Source organism: Otolemur garnettii, unplaced genomic scaffold (genome assembly GCF_000181295.1).
Source record: "Otolemur garnettii isolate 467f Iridium unplaced genomic scaffold, OtoGar3 scaffold00001, whole genome shotgun sequence".
NCBI lineage: Eukaryota > Metazoa > Chordata > Mammalia > Primates > Galagidae > Otolemur > Otolemur garnettii.
In genome coordinates, this window is record NW_003852396.1 from 54,154,819 (window position 1) to 54,166,839 (window position 12,021).

The 12,021-nt window shown below is 39.5% G+C and overlaps 1 protein-coding gene across 1 annotated transcript in view; it reads right to left on the reverse strand.

The window, feature by feature from the left end:
* SLC5A12 (solute carrier family 5 member 12) overlaps positions 1–12,021 on the reverse strand; it is a 51,164-nt gene that overhangs the window by 14,202 nt on the left and 24,941 nt on the right. Inside the window, exons 7-10 of the mRNA XM_003781190.2 lie at positions 11,192–11,321; positions 10,302–10,390; positions 6,357–6,469; positions 2,780–2,847 (exon numbers count right to left, since the gene is read on the reverse strand). Coding sequence (XP_003781238.1) covers positions 2,780–2,847; positions 6,357–6,469; positions 10,302–10,390; positions 11,192–11,321 — 400 coding nt within the window. The remainder of the gene's footprint in view (positions 1–2,779; positions 2,848–6,356; positions 6,470–10,301; positions 10,391–11,191; positions 11,322–12,021) is intronic.

A 12,021-nucleotide genomic window follows, 5' to 3' on the forward strand; every position in this document is an offset into this window, starting at 1 on the left:
ATTTTAAAAAAATTTAAAAAGAATCTTTCTCTAAGGGAGCTCTGCAAATCACTACTAAACAGGAGATTTTATTTGACCTCAAACTCCAGTCTCCCTTCCACTACTCACCCTATTAAGGTTCTGTGGTCACATATTTCAAGTAAAACAGGTTTCTTTATTGTCAGATTTCCTGGAGGCTTTAATATGCTCATGTGTTCTGGTGAGCTCTGAAAGTGGAATGCAGTGTTCAGCACCTACCAAGGACTTTTGACCTTACAAACTTTCTTTCTTGGAGCATGTCACAAGATGAGGTTCTCCGGACCACACTTTGTAAAATCCTTGACTAAAACATTGAAGGGACCTTCATTTAAGGGGCATAAAGCTGTCCTCCTCCCAGCACCACCCATAGAGACACACTATGGGTATGGAAAGTTTGGGGGGAACACAAAATTAAACCCAGCCCCTTCCCCTCATACCTGTGGGGTTTGGATTCATGTAAAATATGAATGCAAAGTTTGTTTCATTAAATTCAGTATAGCAAAGCTATTTCAAAAGTCAAATAGGAGAGTAAGTTGCCTTTCTCTACCCATCAAAGTCAGATGTGTTCAGAGAAATGAGTGGGCCAACCCAAAGATAAATACCTCTCCTAGGAAATGGGTCAAGGTGCTCATTTATCACCTGCCAGTATCTCCTCACCTGTGTGAACTGTGTGGCACATACCTTGACCAATCAAGAAAGTGGGCACAGAATACACTTCTGAACCAGATCAAACAGATGAGTACATCACTCACAATTTTAACCTCACTAGAAACGTTGTTTCCCACCATCTTTGGTCCTTGCCTATTCTGGAGCCCCTTATGATTCAAGTGCAAATGAGCTTGAAATGCAAATGTCTCAAAAAGAAAACAATTTAGTGACTAAAATTGTCACCAATTGAACATGATAACACTTCCTTAAGAGTAAATACTCATTATATAAAGGGAAGAAAGTAATAGGGAACAAGGTGTCAAAGACAACTTGGAAATATAGGTCCCATGAATGGAAAAATATCATAAATCTAAAAAATGTACCTCAGGTCTCTAAAGACAAATGTCACCAACTTGCTTGTTCTTCAATGTGTATGGGTAGATATCAAAGTATTTCAACCTTGTAAATGTTGACTATCAAGCATCCGTGACAAGCTGGTCCATTCATAACTTTTTATAGAGTGCAGGCAGGATGAAGACCAAAGACCGCATTCTTGGCAAAGGAAAACACCCCCCAGAAAAAGGGAAAAACAGAGAAATAAGCTGAGCAAGGTGGAATAAAAACAGGTTAGCTAGTTTATTTTTAAACCAGCCACCAAATTCCTTATCTGAGCAGGTTCCTGCTTTTCCTAGAAGCCTTGCCTGTGAGGGATACAGCTTGCAAACACCCCTGCTGGGGCTGGGAACACTCTGAAGAAACAATGCCCATAGAGGAGGCTATAGCAAGGCCTGACAAGAAACATTAACTAGGTCGTCCCCTGCTCAGTCAACTGCCAAAGCCAGGGCAAGGATCAAGGGAACAGCTCAAGCCCTGAAATATGGGCAGGAGTGTATCCTTACAATAGAGGAAGACACCTCCAGGTTGGAGAAAAGAGGAAAATTCCTCTTTCCCACCAATTCTTCAGAGGAGATTAACACCAGTGGCATCTTCTCCACAGTGGACTAGTGGGGATTAACGTCCCCCAAAGGAACTATGTGTGAACACAGACAGGAGGCTGCCCCCACACAAGGCTCAGGGTTCAGATTTCACAAGGCTGCTTAGACCCTTAAACTTAATGATTATAAATAGAATAAGAACTAACATGCCTACTCAGAGAATCTGCTGACGTTTTTGTTCCCTTTTTCACCTTACCCTCTGGGCTAAATCAGCAAATAGCCTTCAATAGAAGCTGAGTGGAACAAACACTCAGGGCCATTCACTGTGAACCCCACAATCTAGTGATGGTCCCCTGTGTTTCTGACCTTTGAAAACTCTGTTCTCCGTGTCCTCTTTATCTCTCGCTTCTTCTAACTTTACTTTTCTTCAGTTGATGCTGCCAGCTCCACAGCTCTTAAAAGAATCTGCCCCTGGGGAGGGACCCTGGCAATAGAGTCTAATGTGTGTCTACTTCCACAAATTCCCTTGTGTAGACAAGTGAATTATCATGTCACTTAATCTGTCCCAGGAATTTTTCTCTGAATCTTAAAATAGGAATAAGGGAACCTGTGTAAGCAGTCACTGGGAGGATAAAGGAAGATACGTTGTTGTTCTGTGAACTAGAAGGTGTTTTATAAACATTGGGGATTAGTATTCATTCACTCATTCATTTCTTCATTTAAACCACATTTATTGAAAACCTATTCCATGACAAGAAAATCTAAAGGATGTTTGAATTACACAAATATGTGAGGTAGATTGAGAGGGCTAAGGTAGAATGTGAAAATGTGTTTATCTGATGCTGCCTGTGTGACTTGGGCAACTTGGGAAGAGGGAAGGGTGGCTCAGGAGAGTTGGGCCAAAAACCTGACTCAGCTGTCCACTGTGAGAAAATGGAAGGATATTTTTGCTTTTTTTCTGTAATGAACTAGAAAATTAAGGTGTTGAAAAAGATTAATTTTCTTTCCAGCACTAATATTTTATGGAACTGGGAGTTGGACATAAGGGAGACAGTTAATAACTAGAAAATAGCTGGAGGTGGGTTTTGTATCCCAGTTCTACCACTCTTTAATTGTGCAGCTTTGAGATAATTACTGTGAAACTGCTGTGAAGTCAAATGCCTCTTTTCTTTCCTTACCTGTACAACTCCCCCAAGGAGGGATGCAGCCACAGCCATAGCGGTACACATCACACCAAATAAGAGACCTGAAAGGGAAAAAGAAAATGTATCACCACAAATTTCCTTGAGGGATTCCTTAAGGTTATGCTTATCACCATCCCTGATGAAAGTCCTATCCAAAGGGATATCAGTGAGGCACCCTCTCCATTGAGCCATCCCTGGCCCCAAGAGGGGCATTTAGGAATCCTCTCTTCCAAGGACATGCTTCCTCTCAGATCAGGAAGAATGAACTCAAAACTGGCCTCAAGGGTTTTCTTTCTAGAATTCTAGAAGCAATCTGTAAAGTGAAAACAACATGAAAATATGGAAGGGGTTCAGACTATCCCAGACTAATTTAGTGGAAACCTAGTCCAGGTCAGCCATTAGAGAGGGTTTCATAGAAACCTGGGGAGTATCACCCTACAAACTAAACAATAAAAGTAAGAGGAAGAGAAAGGCCCACAGTTGCTGCAAATGCTGTGGGTTTTCACTACAGTGCTATATCAACTCAGGGGATCAGACAACAAAATACAAGCATAGGAAGAACTTCAACCTGGCATATCCATGAATATCTGCAAGAAATTGGGAATTGTACTGTCAATAAGGCCCATCTACTTGCTATCAGCTGTAACTCAGATAGTGAGTAGAATCAAAGGAAATCAACTATTCAGGCTACAATCATGATAGGCATCTATCTCTCACTGTTTAAATATAAGTAAAACAAATAAACAAAAACTCACGAAATATTAAATCCATGACAAAATTTTGCCAAATAAAAGAATTAGTACATTAACCTAAAATCTCAAATAAATAGGATGCTTTCTAGAAACCAGAAAATAAGAGTATTTAAAAATTGGCAATTTTTATATGATGCAAGAATGCATAGAGTCAACGAAGCAAAGCAGTACATTTCAAGAGAAAACAAATGCAATGATAAAAAAAAAAAAAAAAAACAGCAGGACGGGTACAACACTAACAAGTTTAGATGAAGACACATCCTGGAGTGACAAGGAAGAACTACAAGGAAATTTAAAAAGTATGATAGTTGGCCAATCAATTCTGCTCTAGTGATTCATTAAAGAGAAATGAAAACATACACACAAAAAGTATTTAAATACACAAGAGTATTCAGAGCAGTTTTATTAACAAGAATCTAAAACTCAAACAGCCAGGTCCTATAATAGACAGAGGCTATACATGTGGCATGGGCATCTACTCATCAGTAAAATAGGAATGAACTGTGGATACAGGAAACACATATAAATCTTGAAAACATTATTCTGTAAAAGGAGTCTTACAAAAAAAAGAGATGGCATACTATGTGTAATTTCATTCTATGAAATTCTAGAACAGGTAAAACTAATCTATGTTGGAAAAAATGAGAGTAATGGTTGCCTCTGGAGGACAGCAGGAGCAGGGAATAACAAGAGAGGTCACAGGAGAACATCCCAGGGTGATGGTAAAGATTTATACTTTGATACGTGGTTGGGTTATACAGGTGTATACATTCATCAACATTAAGAAAATTTACACTTAACACTTTTCCATTTTCCTTCAAGTGAAATTTTTTTGGACTAAAATAAATTTTGAAACAAATATTGAATTCTAGTTAACAATATGCATGTAGATCATTAGAGGGAAGTGTGCTAATGTCTGCGATTTACTTTTAAATATGTCAAAAACATAACGGATCAGTGGATAGACAGAGCCAAATGAATACAAGTTCATGAAAATAATAATGGACAATCTAGGTGGTATACATATGTGAGTCACAGAAATATCTTTAATCTTGGCCATAAAATTTAATTTTTATAATAAAAGGTAAAGAACAAACATATAGCAAAATTAAGATTGCTACTATTAAGAGATTTATTTTGTGGATAATTCAAAGTAACATTTAGAAAACTAGGGGTGGCACCTGTGGCTCAGTGGGTAGGGCACTGGCACCATATACCCAGGGTGGCAGGTCCAAACCCAGCCCTGGCCAAACTGCAACAAAAAATTAGCCAGGCTTTGTGACAGGTGCCTGTAGTCCCAGCTACTTGGGAGACTGAGGCAAGATAATCGCCTAAGCCCAGGGGTTGGAGGTTGCTGTGAGCTGTGTGACACCACAGCACTCTACCAAGGGCAATAATGTGAGATTATGTCTCTATAAAAAAAAAAAAAATCATTTAGAAAACTAGGAGTTCTTCAATATGCAGAGAACATGGACAAAGTTATCAAAATAAGAGAAAAATGAATGATATGAAAAACAAAGGACATAAATTAGAAGAACAATTAAGAGAAAGGGGATGGTAAGACTATTAATATTTGTAGGAAATAATCACACTTGCTAAAAAAATCAATTTAAATTTTGAGAATCAACAAGAATTGGGGAAATGGCCAGATATGTGCTTTTCAAAACAAAAACAAACAAAATACCTATAGATTTCCAACACTGAAAATTTAGAATGTTATGGGGAAACACATTACTCATAATATCAACAAAAGGAGGAGGAGGAGGAAGGAAAGAAGGAGAAAGAGAAGAGAAAAGATGAGGAAGAAGGAGGAAAAAGAAAGGGATGGAGAAGGAGAGGAGTTGAAGGAGAAAGACGTGATGAGTATAATCAATATTTAAGATAGAAAAAATAATATGATTAAATTGGAAAAAATAAACCTATCACCAGACGGAAAGCTTAGAAAGTTGTCAGTTCTCAACATATTTTCAAGTTTAATGCAATCCTATGAGACAGGGTGGTGCAGCTAAGTCACATGCAATAAATTATTTTAAAGTTAATCTGAAAGAGTAAATATGCATAGATAGCCAAAGAAAGTATGTATAAAGAAAAGTTACAACAGAAGAAATTTTAATTTTTAAACTCTAATAGGTTTTTAAAATAAATATAATAACAGAAAAAAAGTACTCACTATGATATGTTGGGGATAACAAACAGGGATTAAAATAAAAAGATACCATTTTATTTACAAAGCACATATATTTTCCCAAATCACCCATATTTTCTATAAGTAAATAAGTATATAATTTGTTTATATTTAAAAAGAAGTGAACTTTGTAAAACTACAATTCCATAGGATAAGTGCTACAGTTATAAACATAATATGCAACTCTATGATGAGGCAAGGAATGGTTAATCTCTGGGATGAGGTTATTGGGAGTTTGGTAATCAGGAATGATTATTTAGAAAAAAAATTGGCTTTTCCATAGACAAAAATGGCCAGAGTTAGCAGACCATCCCCATCGAGAGAGACTAATGTGATTATCACACAGTATCATTAAGAAATGCTATGTGATAAGTCTGTGGGGCATAGGCTTAGAACAAAGAGAGTTGTAAAATAAGGTCGGTGTAAGATCAACAACTCACCTGGCATTCTGTTCTGGTACCCTACTGGTATGTTTGGAAGTATAAGAACCTATCTGTATCTCAGTGCAAACGCACAACGCCTCCGATGCCAATGTGCCTGTTTAAGTGTGTTCTGAACAGCACATGTAGGATTTTGACGCCTACCACATGTACATTTCATGCTATGGAATAGAAGGTCCACAAGTTATACCTACATAAGCCTTTACTGATCCAGGTGCTCAGCTTGTCCGAGAGATGGGGGAAACAGTTCTTGACAAAATCCTCAAAGGTCACTGTTGCTAAGGCATTGATGCTGGCAGCCACAGTGCTATAGGAAGAGAAAAACAAGAATATGGTCCATGCTCAATAAGGCTGTGTCACCAGTCCACCCTGCTGTTCAGGGCAGACAGACAAGGCAGGCCTCTAGGAAAGGGACATGCAGACATAGGTCCATGTTCTGGAGCTCTCAGAAACAACATGGCCTGTCTACTCATCCTTCAGAGTTTCTTCTGCGCTAATATTCTTTCTATTCTTCCAGAAGCTGCAGCGGAGAAGTTACGTTTTCATGCTTGAATGCCTACTAATTCCCCTTAACAAGATGTTGTAATGAGCTAGCAAGGCGGTATCAGAGGCAGTGTGTGTTCATGCGTGTTTAGTTCTGGGCAGAGGCAGAAAGTATGAACTATCCAAACCCAGAGGTCAGTACAGTTTGCCATTTATTAGTGATTAATTGATTCACACATCCATTTATTCATTCTGCATAACGGGCATGTGAGAGTGAACTACAAAAATATAGAGCTTGGGCTCGGCGCCTGTGGCTCAAGTGGCTAAGGTGCCAGGCACGTACACCCAAGGTGGCAGGTTCGAATCCAGCCCGGGCCGCCAAACAACAATGACAGCTGCAACCAAAAAAATAGCCAAGTGTCGGGGCAGGTGCCTATGGTCCCAGCTACTTAGGAGGCTGAGGCAGGAGACTCGCTTGAGCCCAGGAGTTGGAAGTTGCTGTGAGCTGTGATGCCACGGCACTCTACCCAGGCAGACAGCTTGAGGCTCGGTCTCAAAATAAAAAATAAAAAAAAATATATAGAACTTGTACTCTAACTGGACACAAACATTTAACACCCAGTTATACAACCACTTATAGCTGTGAAATTATTGTGAAGGAAGATAACAAGGTGCTGGGACAGCAGGTCCTACAGAGAGATAAACTGGGAGGTAGTCAGGATGTGACTGCCGGCCCGAAAGGATCCTTGCACACCGGGAAAAAGATAAGGATAAAGGGAAAATTACATATAGATGACTCAAGATGAAAAGGAGCTATTCCATTTAACACCTGAAGCTACCCAGAGTTAGTAGAATGCCGGGAAGCGTAAGGAAGAAAGGGGTACGAGGTGAGACTGGAAAGTGCTCAAGGATTAAAGCTGCATAAAAGCTTTGAGATGCTTTCTCTTACTTTCCAACCAGAATTCAATCTTACCGAGTCTAAAACTCACAAAGGGGACAAAACACCTCTAAGTCTTTGTTTGTTTTCAGGGGGCAGAATAGCTCATTTAATTTCTTATATAGACCAGGAATATTTTAGCTAATAGAATAGATAATATATTAAATTCAAGTGATGCAAATGACTAACCACAAAAAAGTTTTCAAAAGGAAATAAGCTGATGATCACAGCATGGCCAGCAATTTCTAAGTTTTCCTTTCATATTTATTAAAAACAATTCTTTTATCCTCCTTTGGAAGACAAGCTATAACTCTGCCTTCCAGAAATGACAGATGTAGTAAGTAAAAACTTCTCCAGAGCCTCTTGTGGGAATTGAAGTGCAGTGTTTTGAGGTACCACTCGCATTTTCTTATATTCAAAGCATGTTATGTGTCCCCTGCCAGACTCCTCTTCAGTTTTCAGTTTTAAAAAGGTCAAATAAGGGCAGCGTCTATGGCTCAGTGGGTAGGGCATTGGCCCCATATATTGAGGGTGGTAGGTTCAAACCCAGCCCCCGGCCAGCTATAACAGCAATGAAAATTGTAGCAAAAAATAGCCAGACACTGTGGCAGGTGCCTATAGTCCCAGCTACTTGGGAGGCTGAGGCAAGAGAATAGCTTAAGCCCAAGAGTTAGAGATTGCTGTGAGCTGTGATGCCATAGCACTCTACCGAGGGCAACAAAGTGAGACTCTGCCTAAACAAAAAGGCAAATAAGTAAAGAAGATAATCAGATAAAGGGAACTTCTGTGTTCCCAACAACTTGGTCTCAAAATACATCTTGTAAAAGTTTTAAACATCAGGGTTAATCCTTGAATCCTTTGGGAGAGAGTGTGCAGAAAGCTAAATTTTGCCCAGAAGGGTCACATTTGTAGACCTTTGCTGGGTTGCTTTGGCAGTCAGGTGTATCCATATGTCAATTCTTCAGATTCAGAGTTGCTGCAAGATGGTGGAAATCTTTTTGGTTTTTGCCCTATCCCTCAAGTACCATCTCCCCATTCTGTTCTCACTCCTATCTTTCCCTTGCCATATCTCCACAGCCTTCTTATGGAGCTGCTGTTATGTGGATAGTAATCTTTACTAGTTTTATGTAAATTATGACATATCTGTGCGGTGTGTCTCATCCTTGGAATTTTTGAACTTGGGAAACCTCTTCATAATCTCATCAGTGTCCAGCTCTTCAAACTCATCCCATCTTCTGTAATCCCTGTGCCTTGGAGTCCAACCCTTCTCTCTGTTTCTCAAATACCCCATACAGTTTATCTCCCTGTGACTCTGGTGTTTGCTCTTCCCTTGCCTGTGGCAGACCCTGCCTGTGATCTTCACATAGCTGGCCTCTCTGGGCCCTTTACATCCCCACAAGAACATCCCATGCTCAGAGAGAAGTCTCCTCAGACCCTGTTGTAATTAGAACCCATAGTCCTCAACTGTTTCTGGAATAGCACCCTGTTATTTCCTTCATTGGATAATATCTTGTTTAGTATTTTTTTTTTTTTTTTACTTACACGTTGTCCAAATCTGTTAGAAAGTAAACTCTGTTATGAGGGCAATGCTTATATCAATCTTGTTCTCTGAAGTATCCCCAATGTCACCAGCTGTGCCTGCAACAATACAAGCTCTCTAAAATATTTATGAGAATAAATGTATGAACGATTTTGTGTTTAGAATAGTGTCTTTATTTGGGGGATGGAAGTCATTAGCTGTTTCGATGTGCCTTGGAGGATGAGATGAATGAAATGCAAATAAAAGATCTGTGGGAATATACATGCCCCACTAAATGACAAGGATATATTCTCAGAAATTCTTCATTAGGTGATTTCATTGTTGTGTGAACATTATAAAGTGTACTCGCACAAACCTAAATGGTACAGCCTATCTACTACACACCTAAGCTGTATGGCATAGCTTATAGCCCCAGGCTCTGAGCCTGTACAGCATGTTACTGCATTGAGTACTGTAGGCAATCGTAACATAACAGGAAGGATTTGTGCTTCTAAACATGTCTCAACATAGAAGAGGTACAGGAAAAATATGGTATTATAATCCTATGGGACCACCATTGTATGTCCCATTGAATGGGACATTGAATTGGTTGGTGATTGAGTTGGTCATTGAATCAACCAAGAAGTCATTATGCAGAGTCAAATCTATATGACTATAGATAGATAGACAGATAGGTGGATAGATAAATAGATAGATACAGATACAGATATTCTATATTCTATATTCTATATATATACATATATATATATATATATAGCTGTTGAATGAGAAGAACCAAAAGAGTGAGCAGCTTCACGTAAAAGTGATGTGAAATTGTGGGGGCAGTTGGCATAAGATGAGGTTCAGTATTGAGCATAAAAATCTGGAAGAGGGGCATCTTGCTTCTATCAAAGAGAGACTAGGCTCACATCTTGCCTCTGCAGTTTACTAACCTACTGTAGGTAAGTTTTCTATCTTGCTACATCTCAGGATCCTCACCTGAAAACTGATGATGATATTAGTAAGGATCTAGTCTCATATGATAGGGGACCATCACCAAGCAAATAAAAACAAAGCATCTGGCAGGGCAGCTGACACGTGGTGAGTGCTCAGTAAATACTGTTCATGACTACCACCGTCAACCCTGTCATCATTGCCACCATCGTCGTCATCATCTCAGAATATTATCTCTCTACTGACCTCAGAGTTCCACTGAAGGCACAAGCCACAAAAAGTCCTGGCAATCCTGGCATGGTGGAAAATATCTCCATGACAAAGTACGGCATTAGCTGAGGAGGCAAACAACAAAAACAAAAAAAAAAAATGAGTGAGGGAGAGACAGGATGGGTGGTCTTTTCAGCAGTATCTGAAATATGGGGATGCATGATTTTAGCAAAAGGAGATGGAAATTTTATTTTTCATATTTCTTCAAGGTATGCCATTTTCTTGCCTGTTTATCCTAAATGTTAACTGCTAAACCTGTAAACAAACTCCTAAAATGGGTCTTAGGAAATCTTGGTATTATGGCTCTTCTCTGAAGCCAGGTTTGTGGGAGAAGAGCCCCTCTGAGACAGAGCAGGACAGTTAAACACATGTACGAATAGAAGGGAGGGGGCATGAGCATAGTCTCTGTCAATGGAGTTTTCAAACCATGAGTAATTTAGTACATTGCTGTGATGTTGAAGCTATACCGAGAAGACATGATCAGAGGCACTGAGGAAATGAGGGTTCTTTTGTTCAGTATGACATTAAAGCATCATTCCTCAGTCTCGAGATGAGATCTGTAGGAGCCCAAAGGCAGCAGTAACAACCAAAGCTGTGACTTCCAGCCTACTTTCCACCCCCTCCAGCCTGTCCTGGCTCAGGCCTTGTCTTCATGGACAAGGTAAGTTGCCCTCTTCTTTAAATGCTCACTTTGACATATTAGAGCCTGGAGTGTTGTGATGTTACCCTACAGGAGAGGAAAGAAGCTAAGGTCTTGGGGGTTGGGAAGCAGCTAGAGGTTCAGGCAGAAAAAGAGAAAGGCCTAACATTTATCAACAGTGGCCAGAAGTACACTCGTTCCACTGCCCCCCCCCCCAAACCCCTACCTGGTCTGGTGCTGAGATGATGCCAGATGTCCAAGGGTCACAGTCTCTGAAGTAGGTGTACATGATTAACCCAGAGAAGACAGCACACACCAGAATGATCCACAGACCCAGCAAGTTAAAGTACAAGGCCCTGAAAAGAACACAGAAGGCAGTTGGGAGCCTGGATGCCATACTTTATAGCAAAGTTTGTACCTCAAGGTAAAGAATTTGGGGCTTTTTTGCAGGTTAAGTGAAATTCTACGGCCTTCAAGAATCATTACTTTTTCTATTTTTGCTTTTTTGATGTTGTTTGAGAACATTACACTTTTAGACTGATTACCAAATTTAAATAAGATAAGATTTTAAATGGATTCCCCTTTAAAACCTTCAATATGTGTGGTGTGAGATGTATTTTCTTGGATGAAATTTGACATATTAGTCACTTGCCTTATATAACTTCCCGTGATTCTTTTCCCCCTACTCAATTCATAAAGCTGTCAAAAAGCCAACTTACATTTTAACATCTTTTCTTCCAGCGGGATAATGACACAATGTAGAAATAGGTAAGTTTGGGAAATAGTCACTTTGGAGATTAATTCAGTTAAAGGTTAAAGTTGATTTTTTTAAAAAGACAATAGTACCTGTGAAAAACTTAGAATTGTCTTACCCATATTAGGTGAAGCAATTCATTTAATTTTATAGCACACAGATATGCATCATTCCACTCTGGGTGCTTTGTGGTACCCTATGGGTATTTTGTATTTGTTACTGTCCTTGGAAAGTCAAAATTTTACTCATTTTCTTAATCCCAGGGAAGACTTGAAAGTGGACTGGCCTTACATTGGTCTGAG